The sequence below is a fragment of the Geotrypetes seraphini genome, chromosome 5, assembly GCF_902459505.1.
Source record: "Geotrypetes seraphini chromosome 5, aGeoSer1.1, whole genome shotgun sequence".
Taxonomy (NCBI): Eukaryota; Metazoa; Chordata; class Amphibia; order Gymnophiona; family Dermophiidae; genus Geotrypetes; species Geotrypetes seraphini.
In genome coordinates, this window is record NC_047088.1 from 236,526,483 (window position 1) to 236,543,071 (window position 16,589).

Consider the following 16,589-nt stretch of genomic DNA (forward strand, 5'->3'; position numbering starts at 1 on the left):
AGAATCATTATAGTTATATTTTTATTTTTTGTTGTTAGTTAAAATGCACATCCAGGGAGGGGGGAAGGGTGGTATTTTTGTGGTTTGATAAATAAGTCTGAATGGTTATATATGTGTATTTTTTGTTTTAAAATATGTATAATATATTTTTGATACTATGTAAATTTTATAATAATCTTAATGTTAAAGTTTAGATTGGGTGGGGGAGGGTATCAATATGTATGAATCTTGTAAAATTTAAGTGATGTCTACAGTGTAAAATGTTTAATTCATTCTGTTTTCACTTATTGAATGTGTTTTAAAATGAATAAAGAATTATTTAAAAAAAAAAAAAACAACAAAACTCAAAGCCCTGGATTTCAAACAAGATGATTTTAGTAAAATGGGGGCAGTACCTGAGGAAAGATATACAAGAAGGGGGAAGACAGTGGTCCAGGCTGAAAGGAGTTATAAAAATGGCACAGATCATGTAATAATCTGCCACTTGATCAGATGAAACACACCAAGTAGATCCAAGTGAAGAGAAATGTGGTCTATTATAACATACAACCTGATATGACCATATTTCGCCTGGACGGCTATGTCAGGGGGCAAAACCATAGAGGTAAGCATCAAACTACAACATAAGTTTTCTCTTCTGTGCAACAACAGCTCAACTGCACAGACAGCAGGGGTCAACCTGGCTTTGCAGTGACATGGTAGTGGTTCAGCCAAACAACTATACTAAGTCTGAGTTCATCTCCAGTGTGGCAAATGTCTCAAAGGGTGGTCGTCCAATGGAGCGAAAAGCAAGGAACATGGGGAAATGGAAATGTCATCAAATCCAGGCTCTTATCATCGATCCTTTGGGCTGAGATGACAAGTAGCTTGGTTGTGTATCCCAATAAGGCAGCAGTAATTGCATTACTTTGAGTTCAGGGATGGCTTAGTGAAGGCAAGTCTGCATGCAGACAATATTAAAATATGGGATTGCTCCTGCACTTTGCTAATGTGATTCAAGCCAAACTGTCTATCAGGTTGGGTAGTATAGGACCTTTCTTTGTACGGCCTTGTTTCCAGATGATTTTTGTCGCCCTGCTATTGATCATTTTAAGGATTTACTGTACTTTACTTTTCCTTCTTTTATCATTATCGTTTCTAATTGTAAACAACACAGCAGTGCAATATGAGCAGTGAGCGATTCATCAATCAACTAAATAAATTTTATTTAAGAGTTTGGGTGTATAAGTTAGATAGCCTGGTCAGTTTATTCAGTAAAGCTGTGGTCTTTATATATTTTCCACTCAGAGCAGTATTATTAGATGAACAAAATATTATTTGGTTTATTTTCCTGGTGGGGGGGAGTGGGTTAGGGGGCTTAGATCTTTTGTAACATAACATAATAAAGTGAATAAAGATCTTTTGTACATAACATAATAAAGTGAAATTTTTCACACACACATTTTAACATTCTTTCTGAGTCTATAACGTAGATGATTCTTTTCCTATATTTTAGGCAGGAGCAGTCAAGGAGTACATTAAAATGATGCTTGAAAATGATAAGCTCAAGTTCTTGGTCTTTGCTCACCACTTAACCATGCTTCAGGCTGCTACAGAGGCTGCTATAGAAAGCAAGGTAAACAGAAAAAAATAGAACTTTTAAAAAAATCTTTTCATCCATGACATTTGGAAATTTCTCTTCTTGTTGCTCACTCACCCACATACAAGCTCTAAAGCAGAAACTGGAAATGTGCTCATTTTGTTTCCATTTCCTAATGATTATTTAATTTAAAATTGCTGGATTTACGATTGGCTTGTACGTTTCTTGTGTACTGCGTGCACCGCAAAGAGTACATGCAAATGAATACCTAATCTTATTGATAATGCTGAGGGCAAAAAGACTGATGAATAATCTATTTTCAGAAATTTCTGAATAGATACAAATGAAAAACTGATAAATTCTATTTACATTAAGGGCCATATTCTATATATATGGCACCTAAAAAAATCAACATACCACATCTTTGCAGGAATAAAGACCTCAGTTCATTTTCAGGCTCTGGAGCATTAGGTTTTGTGCGGTCAATGATCACCACAGCTTCTTTTTTTAACATCTAGTTCTTAGCTGATTGTGAAAATGCTTAGTTTGATTTTAATATTTACAAATTAACTCCTTCTTTTATCAAGCTGTGTTAGGGTTTTTTTATCGCCATTCGCAGCGGTAAAACCTGACGCTCATAAGAGTTCTGTGAGCATCGGAGCTGTTACTGCCATGGCTGGCACTACAATCGTTAGTGCGGTTTTGTAAAAAGGGGGGGGTAATTGAGGTGACTTTTTTATATTAGCTGTCCTCTACTGCCAGAAGTATATTTTGATATAATAATTTAAAGTGAAGTGATCATCATTCTAGCCATAGGAGCCAACTTTTCAACCTCTCCCTGGACAAAATTAAGGAGTTTGTTCAGTATTGGGGTGCTCAACACACAGAGCTAGCTCCTATGATTTTGGCTACATTTTAAAAAATATATTTTTTGCTTTATTTTTATTTTGTTGGGGGGGTCAGTTATTTTTCACCAAAACTATATAAAGAAGTTTCTCTTATTGCTATTGGCAACCCATATTTTTTTTTTCTTGTGTTGGCGTTATATAGGCTCGTTATATTCGAATTGATGGAAGCGTTCCTTCATCAGAAAGAATTCATCTTGTCCATCAGTTTCAGAATGATCCTGATACTCGTGTTGCTATTCTTAGTATTCAGGCTGCAGGTCAGGTAAGATAAGGTTGGGGGGAGGAAAAAAAATCACACGAAGCAGATTTATCAGTTGTGCTACCTATCTTAACTGTGTCTTATCAAAAACCAAAAGTCTACACAAAGGAGCTTACAATTCATATACAAATACAAGTAATGAAATATATATAATATGAAACATAAGACAATGAAGTTATAAACTTATCATTTAATTAGTTCACACTCCCTACTCTCACTAGGAAGGCGATGGCAAAAATTACAGTAATGTAATAAGCATTTGATCCTGCCAAGGGAAAGGAAGCAAGAGCAAGGAGAGTCAAAGTAGATTGGATCATTCAGAGAGAAAATCTGATACACTTTATGACCCTACTTGTGAGTAGGAAAAGAAGCAAGATGCATAAAGCCTAGGTTCAGTTGAAGCTAAAGAAATCAGTTGACATGGTAAAACACAACAGATTGAAATCTTCCATTATAAGAGGAGGGGAGTGCTTAATCAAAATAGTTCCACAAAATGAAAATATTTCATCAATATAAAAAGAAAAAAGAGGAGGAAGGTTAAGACTATTACAAAAGCCTGAGATCCAGAACTAATACAAAGCAGTCCCGCTTTGTATTAGTTAAAGGGAGAGTGTGGCGCAGTGGTTAAAGCTACAGCCTCAGCACCCTGGGGTTGTGGGTTCCAACCCAAGCTGCTCCTTGTGACCCTGGGCAAGTCACTAAATCCCCCCATTGCCCCAGGTACATTAGATAGATTGTGAACCTGCCAGGACAGAAAGGGAACAATGCTTGAGTACCTGCATAAATTCATGTAAACCGTTCTGATCTCTCCTGGGAGAGCAGTATAGAAAATTGAATGAATAAATAAAGAAATAATCAGAAAAAGAAAGGGGAGTATGGGGGATAAATGTAAATAAAGGTCCCATCCTCTCCTCACTTGGTGGGATAACTGCTGAAGGAAAAAGAAAAGCCAGCAGGCTCGGTGTCAACCAGTGTGGAAGGATCACCTGAGCATAACTAGCTTTCTATAATGTATAACCTACTGGCCACCAGAGCAGCAAAACTGGACAGACAACTCACCAATCTGCTGTCTTCGACCACAGACTACAAAACCTTCAAAAAAGAAACAAAAACCCTACTCTTCAAAAGATACATAAAACCTATATAACACAACCAGATTATCTTGCAAATTAAAAATGTTCAATTAACTCCTTATATATTTCCAAATATCATGACAATTCTTATATAATCCGCCTTGAACCACCTTGACAATTCTTATGTAATCCGCCTTGAACCGCAAGGTAATGGCGGAATAGAAATCACTAATGAAATGTAATATAAGAACTGTAGATCATGTTAATAAACAGACTTTTTATATTTTAAAGAGCATGAATTGAACATGCCAAATTTATAGGAATTAAGGAGAGAAGGAGATAAAGCAAAATCAATTGTAAAATGAAATGTAGGTTTGTGGAGAGGCTTACCAAATTTGACCAGACAAACAGATGGTTAAAACCTGGGCAATGTGGCATGAGGCAAAGAGAAAATCAGGAGTAGCAGAATTGGACATATGGTTAAGACACTGAGATCTAGATTCTCAAAACTTACCTTGGCCTTAACGATGGTCGCTGTGTTAGGAAGCACTGAAAAGAGCACGGTGAACCATTCTGATATTCAGCCAGTAAAATTCTAGCATGCTAAACTGGTTCCAGATGGTTTAGCATGCCAGAATTTTACTGACTGAATATCAGAATGATTCACTGTGGTCTTTTCAGAGCTTCCTAACACACTCTGGACTATGCCATGCAAATGTAGTACAACGAGGTCATTAATATTAAAATGGTAGTAAAATGGGCTCATTAATATTTAAACGAGCACTCTGGGCGATTCTCTATTACCGGCTGTGGTACATTTGCAGGCAAAATTTTCCGGCAGGATCTAAGCTGTCATTGCCTTACTTTTCAATCAGTGCCTGAGCGCTGATTGGCTCAAGCACTGAAAGGAAAGTAAGGCTTGACAGCTCAAACCCCCCCCCTCCAATTCTCATGGCAAATTAAAAAAAAATTTTTAAAAGACCCTCCGATTCCTCCCTCCCACCGATCCTCTTCCAGGGCTGTTTGTTTATTCATTTATATCCCGCCCTTACCCAGGGCGGGTTACAAACATACATATAAAACTATAACATTACATCAGGAAAACTTACATCATCAATAAATACTCCCACAATACAAAGCAAGAAATACAAACCATAAAATACTTAGGTGACCAGCACCTTATTATCATCTTCTCCTTTTCATTAATAGCATAGTCTCAAACCCTATAATTCGTCTGGCAAAAAAAGATGCTGCTTCAACAGTTTTTTAAAGTTATGTATATTCTGCCGTTGAATATACTCAGGGGAAACAAAATGGCGGCAGCGTGGTAGTAGTAAGAAAGTCTGCTCCGCTCGACCTTGCAATTCTTCAGAGTTACCTTTCCCTTGTTGGAGTTTCTGATATGCCTCACACAAAACGCAAGGGCTTTCTCCAGATGGATCCTTCCACACCCCGACAAGCTTCGCTGGACAGATTTTTCACTAGCTCATCGGCTAGTTTTAGGGAAGAAGTTTCCCAGCTGTTACTCTGGTGGAAGGAGCCGCCGGAGCTTTGGGATTGGAAACATCACTATCTCCCCCTGCAGCCTGACTTCCACCAAATCCGGCACTGGAGGAAATGGGTAGCATGAAGACGGGAAACCAGATGAGTCCAACGCCTTCCCGAAGTGAAGGATCTCAAGTTCTCCAGGATGCTAAGTCTTCAACGGAACAAGTTGTGGATAGAAACCACACTTCTCAGGTGACATTAGAAAATGTATGGCGAGTTCTACAAAAACTCGAAGTAGCAGCTACAAAATCTGCTGTTAATACCTCGGTTATATTGTTAAAAATAGATTCTTTATTAACTTCAGTTCAAAATATTCAAACTGAAACAAATACTAAGTTTGATCAAATTAACACCGAAATTGCCTCAATACAAAAGTTCTCAGGTTCCTTTGTTAAAGATTTTTATACAAAGGAAAATTGAACAACTAGAGAATTATAACAGAAGACTTAACCTGAGAGCTTTGAATTTTCCTAAATCCGCTGTCATTAATCCTATGGACATGTTCAAAAAGTACCTAATGGAAAATTTAAACTATACTGCAGAAACTATTCCGCCAGTAAATAGGATTTACTATCTTCCAAAGAAAGAAAACTGAATTACCAGGAGAGACTAATTTAGTTGATAAGTTACAACCAATTGACTTTAATAATATCACAGACCTACTGGAAAGCTCCCAAGAAGAGGTTGAATATCGAGGAACACTATTAATATCATTTGTCTTTGAACAGGATTCAAATTCCTTGATGAGAATGTTCTTTCGACACTCACATAGTTTGTTTCTAGGCCAAAAGATATGGATCTTCCCGGATGTTACTAGGATAACACAGGATTGAAGGAAATTATTTCTTGATATGCGGGAAGAAGTAAAAGGGTTGGGAGCCACATTCTTGCTTAGTTATCCATGTAAATGTCTATGCCAAGACTAAGTATGTATTATTTTTACCAGAGCAACTCCGTAGTTTTTTGAACTCTAAGAAAATTTCTTAGTCTGAAGGCTGCTTTATCATAATAGAGCCGGAATAGTATCCACATTAAGCCTTTCTTTAATATAAATGATGTTTCAGAAGTTTGGAGCTCCTTATCTTTTCCTTTTTTTTGTTTCTCAGTCTTAATTGAGGCCAGATAAGAGCATTAATATGGTGTTAAATTTAAATCCTAACTTAAGAGATATTTTTGATTTCTTTTAATTAAGGATGTTGATTTGGACTCTTTTTTTTTTCTTCTTTATATTAAGTTAGGGTATCTATGTATATTCTGATATTGAAGCTATGGTTTTCTGTAAAAAGAGAAGTTCTTGTGTATTTGTTGGAAAATGAATAAAAATTAAATTAAAAAAAAAAAAAGAATATACTCGGGAAGATTACTCCATTCCCTAGGATCTATACAATGGAATATACTGCACCTAGACACTGTCAGTTTCAACTGCCTCACAGATGGAATTTGTAGCTCCAGTTGTTCTGCAAATCGCAGTGGACCAGGCGGAACACGTGGCAGAATGCTCTCAATGAGATGTTTAGGAGCCAGATTGTGCAAGCACGTATAGACGTTTAGCATTAGCTCAAAGCGAATCCTATCCATCAGCCTCAACCAATACAAGCTCACATGGTGTTCTGTCATGTGCTCACATCTCCCCAGCCTAAACAAAGTTCTGATCACTGAATTTTGGGCAACCTGGAGAGCACACAGTGCCGACATCGGTACCCCAAGGAGTACCAAATTACAGTAATCAAGAACTGAAAACTGTTGCCTGCAGGACCAATTTAAACAAATGGGATGACAAATAGGGTCTAAGTCTGTTCACCAGACAAAGTTGAAAGAACATTTTCCATACTACTTCCTGTACCTGCCCCTTAAATGTAAGCCCCGAATTGACAAGAACACCCAAGTAGTTCACCTCCTGCACTACTGGCACAGTCTCACCCAGCAAATCAAGAGAAACTGGATCATCAGGGCCAAGTGACCTCCCTCGTTTTCTAGTTACTTAACTTAAGCCTGTTGCAGTCCATCCACTTCTTAATTGCAGCTACAACTGACTGCATTCGCGATACTGCCGCACTGAAATTTCCCTCCACTGAGAAAAAGAATTGAATATCATCGGCGTAGAGCCAATATGAAACACCAAGATTCAATAATAGGTTGCAGAGAGGTACCAAGTACAGATTAAACCAGTGGTTCCCAAACCTGTCCTGGAGGACCCCCAAGCCAGTCGGGTTTTCAAGATAGCCCTAATGAATATGCATGGAGCAGATCTGCATTCCCGGCATCTCCATTATATGCAAATCTCTGTCATGCATATTCATTAGGGCTATCTTGAAAGCCCGACTGGCCTGGGGGGGTCCTCCAGGACAGGTTTGGGAACCACTGGATTAAAAAATGCAGCGGATACTTCATGTTAATCTTCTCATTAGGCAATATTTAGCAAACTGTGCTTCAGTTTGTCTATTGTTTTATTAGTAGTGGCAAAATGAATGCATAATCTTTCCCCGTGTACGAGAGAGGATATTTTTTTTACCTCTACTCCGTGTTCGGAGATTCAAATCCTTGCAAATTAAGAAATTCAGTGTGGGGGAGTAGGATATTCTACTTCTCATCCTTATCCCAACTCCTCACCCCCTTCAAACTGTGAATAACATCTTATACCAGCACATTATAAGGAAGTTTGCTAGAATTACTGTTTGAATGTTCTTCTCAAAAGCATTTGTTTTTATTTCTAAAAACACATCTGTTCCGGAAGTACTTAGTTAGGTAACTGACCTATACAATCTTAGACCTCAACAAATGATCCTTAGAACTGTTAATCACTAACTCTGAACTTTGTTTATTCCACTCAATCTGTAACATTTTTTAATCATTGTAAACCGCATAGAACTTCACGGTCCTGCTGTATATAAGCTGTTATTATTATTTATTATAAAAATTGTTTATAAATAGTGTATGTTGGGAAGTATTTAACTGTTCATAATTGCACGATATACTTTTTATTTTAAAGTGAGAATTGTGGATATGTAACTAGCTTAATATTACCTTGCTGTTTTGAATTAGGGTTTGACTTTCACTGCTGCCACACATATTGTGTTTGCGGAGTTGTACTGGGATCCTGGCCATATGAAACAAGCAGAAGATCGGGCACATCGAATTGGACAGAGCAATTCTGTGCATATACATTATCTCATAGCAAAGGGAACATTGGACACTCTGATGTGGGGAATGTTGAATCGTAAGGTATGAAATTTCATAAAGTTCTATGCTTTAAATTATGAATGACATTGAATCTGAAGTATCAAATACACATCCATTCCCTGCCATATTGAAAGGCAGTAAAGATCTTAATAAACATAAATCATAGTACTTATAAGAGACCAAGTTCACCAAGGAGATACTACAGTACTCCCCCTGAAATTCGCAGGGGTTCCATTCCAGGAATACCCGCAAATTTTGAAAAACGAAAATGCGGTTTAGGAGCTGATCGGAGGCAAGAGAGGGCAACTGGGGCGCTGGGTGGGTGCTGAAAATCATTCTCAGTATTTTCCAACCGCCTCTTCCTGGTTCTAAAGTCGGGCTACACCAATCAGGAGTTGCTTTGACACGCCAGATAACATGTCAAAGCAGCTCCTGATTGGTGTAACCTGACTAGTACCAGAAAGAGGCAGTCAGAAAATACCGAGAATTACTGAGTCTGCAATTTGCGAACAGCGAAGTCGCGGGGGTTTACAGTACTGTATATGGAAATACAGTCAAACCTTGGATAGCGAGTAACGTGGTTTACGAGTGTTTGGCAAGATGAGCAAAACATTTTCTTAAATTTTAACTCGATAAACAAAGTGTTGTCTTGCAATACGAGCACATATACATGCGTCACGTCAAATGTGCACAATATATGCGTGTCGCATCACTGATCGCTTCTGAACGTAATACATGCACCCGCAGTTCAAGTGCGCACAACATACACATATCTCATGCTGAGCATGGCTGAACATAATAAAAACATCACGCCCAATTCACCCACAGTGTAATGGAGAGAGAAAGAGAGAATGGCTACTGTGGATGGGCAGACTAGATGGGTCATTTGGCCTTTATCTGCCGTCATGTTTCTAAAACATTTTTCTCAGTATTTTAGATTATTTACATTTCCTACTGTAAAAGGTTGCATATACAAAAGATTTTTCCATATAATTTATCTTTTCAAGCTGGATCATGGGATAAACCTTTTTCTGTCCTAATAACAAACTCCATCTCCTATCTTTCCTTTAGAAAAATGCTGAAGACCTACTTATTTGACAAATTATTCTGAATGTGATTATAATACACTGTGCTTGTATAGTCTCTTGATTGTTGTTAACTGTTGAACTGAGAGGTTACTGCAGTATATAAATGAAATTTGTTATGTTATGTTTGCTATGTTATGGAATATTGCTACTCTGGATTTTTGCCAGGTTCTGGATTGGCCACCGTGGGACAGGCTACTGGGCTAGATGGACCATTGGTCTGACCCAGTAAGGCTCTTCTTATGTTCCTATTTGAGAGTATGCCTCAAAGGGCACACTGATGGCTTGCAATGTTCCTGGTACTATACGTACAAGGATTTTTCTTTTTTATCTTCCTCCTCCTCCAACATACTGTGAGTCATTGCAATACCATCCTATTCCAGAGTCCAGGTATCATGGCTTGTTTTGGAACTAAAACCACGGGCCCTCGTTCTGATCATTGCAACAGCATTTTTATTCAATAGTCACAGCTTTCTCAAAGGGTTATGGTTATGGTTTATTAATCTTGTTATACATCTCGTTCATTTTACTGGTGCAAGCGGTTTACATGATAATTATCAAATAAAACAAAATTTTAAAAAGAACTCCATTGTTAGATAGAATAGACCTAACTCACACAACAACAAACATACAGGATAACATTCACTCCTAAATAAAATAATAATATAATATTAAGATTTCATAGGACTGCTGACTGAGGACCCAAAAATCATTTTAAAAACATAGGTTAATTCAGATTGGATTGAATCTTGTCCGAATGCTTTTTTAAAAAAAACATCACATTTTTTTACATAGTTTTAAAAGATGTGAATTTTTCCTCTAATCGTAAATCTTGGGGCAAATGATTCCATAGGTTTGGAACTGCAAAGTAGAATGCTTTATTTTGTGTAGACTCCCACTGCCTTTGTATCATCTCCAGCCAGCCCAGGGGTTGAAAGCCCTGATCCAGCAATCTTACTGGGTCCTTCAGCATAATTTTTCATCCTTTATTAATGAAAACATCTCTGATTTTGATGTTCTCAATCTAAACTCAGGCCTGCGTGCCAAATTTGGCCCAAGATTTGGCCCACCGTTCCTTCCCTCCCTCTATCCCGACTTCTCGGTCTGCTCTTCAAAGCAGCCTGCAAAGGATCGCTGGTCGGCTGTAGCGAACCTAGGAGGCTGCCGTCGACCTCCTCATCATGCTCCCTCTGCCGCAATCCCATATATCAGAGGAGGGGCGGGACCGTGGCTACCTGCTAGGTTCGCTACAGCCAACCGGCGATCCTTTGCAGGCTGCTTTGAAGAGGAGACCGGGAAGTCGGGATGGAGGGAGCAAAGGAATGGCGGGCCAAATCTCAAAGGTGAGACTGGGAAGAAGAAGGGGGAAAAACATGCAGGCCTTTGGGATGGGGGACAGGCCCTGGTGTAGAAGTACACACAGGGAAGGATGGAGAGGTCCAAAGAGACATGCATATGCCGGACTGAGGGGGGGAGGGGAAGAAATAATGGGTCGAAACAGAGGAGAGGGAGATGGTGGACAATAGGGTAGAAGGATGGTAGGAACAAAAAGGGAGAGAAGTTGGACACATGGGATGGTATGGAGGGGGGATAGAGATACTGCATAGGAGGGTAGTTTGGAAGAGAAAGGGAGAGATGGTGGACCCTGGGGTGGTGGGAAAGGAGGGAGAGATGCTGGATGAAAGGGTAGTTGAGAAAAGGAGAGATGGTGGATCTGGGGATGGTGGGGTCCATTGCTGCGGGGATGGAGATGAAAAAAAGGAAAGATGTCAGATCTCCGGGAGAGGGAAGGGAAATGGAAGGGAAGGACAGAGATGGAAGATGGATGGTTAGCACAGAGAAAGAAGAAAACGATAAATGGGCAGGAGAATCTAGCAAGTGAGTTATCAAACAACAAACAGAAACCAGAGCCTGGGACCAACATGATTTGAATAATGACCAGACAACAAAAGGTAGAAAAAATAATTTTATTTTCTGTTTTGTGATTACAATATGTCAGATTTGAAATGTGTATCCTGCCAGAGCTGGTGTTAGACAGCGAGCGTGAACTAGGACCTAAAAGAGAGAGGAAAAGTCTTTTTTATTTATTTTGTTTACATCACAGAGCAGGTTGGGGTTGGAGAGGTTGTAACCCTATACTTCTACTAAGACTAAGGGGTCATTTTATTAAGGTTCGCATTTAGCGCTCACTAAATCGGTTAGCGTACCTTAATAAAAGGACCCTTAAGTATCTTAATGAAAAATTTGGCCTACGACTTAGGCCCTCTTTTACTACGATTCGCTAAACGATTAGCATGTGCTAATCGATTTAGCGTGCTAAATGCTAACTTGCATGTTAGTCCATGGACACCTTAGCGATTAGCGCGTGCTAATCAGTTAGCGCACCTTAGTGAAAGAGGGGTTAAGCCTGTGTTCTTGATTTTGGCCCCTTATGTCATTGAGTTTGACACCCCTGATCTAAACACAAGGATTTGTGTTCTCTTCCATTTCCAAGCATTAACAGTTGAATATAAATAGAATGCTAGGTATCATCAAAAAGGGTATTGCAACCAGAACGAAAGAAGTTATCTTGCCATTGTATCGAGCGATGGTGCGTCCAATATTGGTCGCCGTACCTTAAGAAGGATATGGCGATACTCGAGAGGGTTCAGAGGAGAGCGACACGTCTGATAAAAGGGATGGAAAACCTTTCATACGCTGAGAGATTGGAAAAATTGGGACTTTTTTCCCTGGAGAAGAGAAGACTTAGAGGGGATATGATAGAGACTTACAAGATCATGAAGGGCATAGAGAGAGTAGAGAGGGACAGATTCTTCACACTTTCAAAAAATAAAAGAACAAGAGGGCATTCAGAAAAGTTGAAAGGGGACAGATTCAGAACGAATGCTAGGAAGTTCTTCTTTACCCAGCGTGTGGTGGACACCTGGAATGCGCTTCCAGAGGGCGTGATAGGGTTCAAGAGGGATTGGACAACTTTCTGCTGGAAAAGGGAATAGAGGGGTACAGATAGAGGATTACTGCACAGGTCCTAGACCTGTTGGGCCACCGCGTGAGCGGACTGCTGGGCACGATGGACCTCAGGTCTGACCCAGTAGAGGCATTTCTTATGTTCTTAAGTGTGAAATCCAGCGACTTATGTTGTGCATTTATCAACTTGCAGGCAAATGTTACAGGTAATACATTAAATGGAAAGAAGGAAAAAATACAGGCTGATGAAGATAATAAATCAAAGTGGGATTTTCTAAGTTTTGCGAAAAGCTGGACGCCAAATGAAGATCTTGAAGAGATTAACGAGGACATGTTATTCACCCATGTAAGACTAGTATCGCATTTCTTTTTCTCTATAATTTTCATAAAAATTAATCTTGATCATTCTTGAAAAAATGCATAGTCATTTGTATTTCCTTCAGGGATGCAGATCAAGCTTCATTCTGTTGTAAATACTTTTCTCAGCTAGGAAATGATGAGGTTTGTAGATATTTTATATGAGTTTATCGTAGTTAACGTAGTCTCTCTAATAATAGTCTACTTACAGTAATTGCCCGCCCCCCCCCCTTGCTTCAGGACCCCCAAGCCATGGAAAATTTGGTTTTAAAACCAAGCTAAGATTCTTCTAATAATTGCCCTCCCCCTTCACTTGGCATTTCTTTTCTCCACCCTCCATACCCCCTTCCCCCACCAAAACAGCCAGATCTTTCTTCATCTCGAGGTTATGGGGTTACGCTGGTGCAAGACTTTGAGCATGCGCAGATGCTCAAGGCCCCATACCGTCTTAGCACCATAACCTCAAGGCGAGGTAAGAAGAGAGGGGAGGGTGGAGGAGATCAATGCCATTTATTGCAGTGTTTCTGATGATTGCTCGGATGATTATTAGAGAGAATATGGTACCTGGTACCTTCTAATTTGCTGGCTGATTATGATCAAGTAAGACAATAAAAACTTGAAGCTGTTTACAGTATGTACTATTGACTAGACATTTAGGGAGAATTTTATAAACAGTCGCCTAGGGCAGAGAGACTTCTATTTTAAGGCATTTATATGTTTTCATATAATACTAGATTAGGTCTATGCTGTAACGCTATTGTGACTTCTTCACCTGCAGCACATGTCATATTATATATACTTAATCTCTAAGCAGTATTCATTTTTTAATTGTGTGGACTTTCGGACTGCATCCAGGCATGGAGAGCTGAAAAAAAGAACTGAACACTACTAAGCTAAGTGAAGTTCTCTTATTAACAACATTAGAGAAAAAGACTTATAAATTAAAAAGCTGTGGAAACACGGGGTGCAAGGGGAGGTCCACCGATGGATCAAAAACTGGCTGGCAGACAGGAAACAGAGGGTTGGAGTGAAGGGCCATTACTCGGACTGGCATGGGGTCACGAGCAGAGTTCCGCAGGGGTCGGTGCTGGGACCGCTCCTGTTCAATATATTCATTAATGACCTGGAGGCGGGAACAAATTGCGAAGTTATTAAATTTGCGGATGACACCAAACTCTACCCTAGGGTTGAAACCATGGAAGACTGCGAAGATCTGCAAAGGGACCTAACGACGCTAGAAGAATGGGCCAAAAAATGGCAAATGAACTTTAACGTAGGGAAATGCAAGGTCATGCATGTAGGGAAAAAGAACCCGATGTTCAGCTACAGAATGGGAGGATCACTGCTAAGGGTAAGTAACCTTGAAAGAGACCTGGGAGTGATGGTAGACACATCTTTGAAAGCGTCGGCACAGTGCGCCACAGCCTCAAGAAAAGCAAACAAAATGTTGGGTATCATTAAGAAGGGTATCACGACCAGGACAAAGAGGTCATCCTGCCACTGTATCGTGCAATGGTGCGACCGCATCTGGAGTACTGTGTCCAGTACTGGTCGCCGTACCTCAAGAAGGACATGGCGGTACTTGAGGGAGTCCAGAGAAGAGCAACTAAGCTGATAAGGGGTATGGAAAACCTCTCATATACTGACAGACTGAAAAAGCTGGGGCTGTTCTCCCTGGAAAAGCGGAGACTTAGAGGAGACATGATAGAAACCTTCAAGATCCTGAAGGGTATAGAAAAAGTAGACAGGGACAGATTTTTTAGATTATGGGGAACCACAAGTACAAGGGGGCACTCGGTGAAATTAAAAGGGGACAGGTTTAAAACAAATGCCAGAAAGTTCTTTTTCACTCAGAGGGTGGTGGACACATGGAACGGGCTTCCGGAGGCTGTGATAGGCCGGAGCACGTTACAAGGCTTCAAAGAAGGTTTGGATAGGTTCTTAGAGGATAAAGGAATTGAGGGGTACAGATAGGATTAGAGGTAGGTTATAGGGATAGTCTGGGACCATTGCTCAGGCAATGGGCCTGATGGGCCGCCGCGGGACGGACCGCTGGGCGAGATGGACCTCTGGTCTGCCTCAGCGGAGGCAACTTCTTCTTAAATTTAAAAAGTCTAAAAGATAAAAAAATATATAAATACAAATATTCCTTTTAGTGGCTCTACATTTTATAAACTTCAATAAAGATTGGACTCACGAAGAGTTTAGCAACCGGCAATATCATGCCTGGATGCAGTCCAAAAGTCCACACAATTAAAAAATGAATATTGCTTAGAGATTGAGTATATATAATATGACATGTGCTGCAGGTGAAGAATTCACAATAGAGTTACAGCATAGACCTAATTTAATATATCTATATTGAATAAACAACAAGTGACATATACATTCAGTATTTCATATAATACTAGCACAAATCTTGCAGAAATTGTAGCTAGATTGAAGGTTTGGACATTATAAACATAAACATTATGGTTGCTAAAGATTAGGTGTAGGGGACGGATAGTTCTGCCATCCATTAGATAGTCCCACCTATAATCCACAAGGCACACAGCTTTCTATTTCTTAACCCCAAAGTTATGAAATGATCATTCAGCTGTACTTTAAGCAGAGATGTCTTTCAGTCAGTTTAAGACCCTGTTGAAAACACGTTACCTTATTAAGACTTTTAGGGCTCCTTTTATGAAGGTGCGTTAGGGCCTTAACACGCAGAATAGCGCGCGCTAGCCACTACCGCCTCCTCTTGAGCAGGCAGTAGTTTTTCGGCTAGCGCACTAATAACGCTAGTGCACCTTCGTAAAAGGAGCCCTTTGTGAGGTGGGTTCGGGTGGACAGATCACCCCATTGCCTCCATGATCCCCTCTGTCTACATGACGTGTCCTTCTCCCTACCTTATTATAGTCTGAATGCCCTATATGCCCGCCTCTGTCCAATTTGAATCTGGAATTCTTTTCTGCTTTTCTGATTAGTGTGTAAACCACCTAGATCTGCCCTCAAAATAGGCGCCATGCTTCACTCGAACTGTCCTGAGCGTGCCTCCTATGCAATGCCCAGCAGCTTGCAAACTGGGGAACCCATATAACCCAATTTATAGACTCGATCCTGAGTAAAATATGCATAATTCCAAACCCTGAATTGACATTCTATCAACTACACACTAACAGAAATCTCTGGAATTCGCTTAATCAGCTGAACTAAATCAAGAGAAACCCCTGGCAGATCCAGATCCACTTATCATCACTATTATATGGGGAAGAAAGTTGCTAGCTTGTCTCATTTAAAAATTCCTAGTGTTATATAATTCCACATTCCAAGTTATTCATGCCACATAGGCTAGAAATGTTTTTGAATGTTGCATTTCAGGTTTGAAAACTTGATTACTCCTGTAGTTCATTTTTCTCATTGAAGATGGATATTTTTCCTTTATTAGAGTTTTAATGCAAAAATCACTGCAAGAGCAAGCTGGTCTAATAAAAACAATGTGACTATGTATTTTTTAATCACTATTTGTTGCTTTTTGTATATTAATATGAATATACGTAATGTTATTTGCTTGAAAACAGTAGCAATTTACTGTAGTATATTCAGGGATATTGAGTGTAAACTCAAGGTCAGAAAAAGGCTAATAATATC

At 39.6% G+C, this 16,589-nt stretch overlaps 1 protein-coding gene across 1 annotated transcript in view; it reads left to right on the forward strand.

The window, feature by feature from the left end:
* The window catches only part of ZRANB3 (zinc finger RANBP2-type containing 3), a 139,431-nt gene that overhangs the window by 57,100 nt on the left and 65,742 nt on the right, over positions 1–16,589 (forward strand). The window contains 4 exon segments of the mRNA XM_033943926.1: positions 1,496–1,615; positions 2,630–2,749; positions 8,410–8,589; positions 12,793–12,945. Coding sequence (XP_033799817.1) covers positions 1,496–1,615; positions 2,630–2,749; positions 8,410–8,589; positions 12,793–12,945 — 573 coding nt within the window.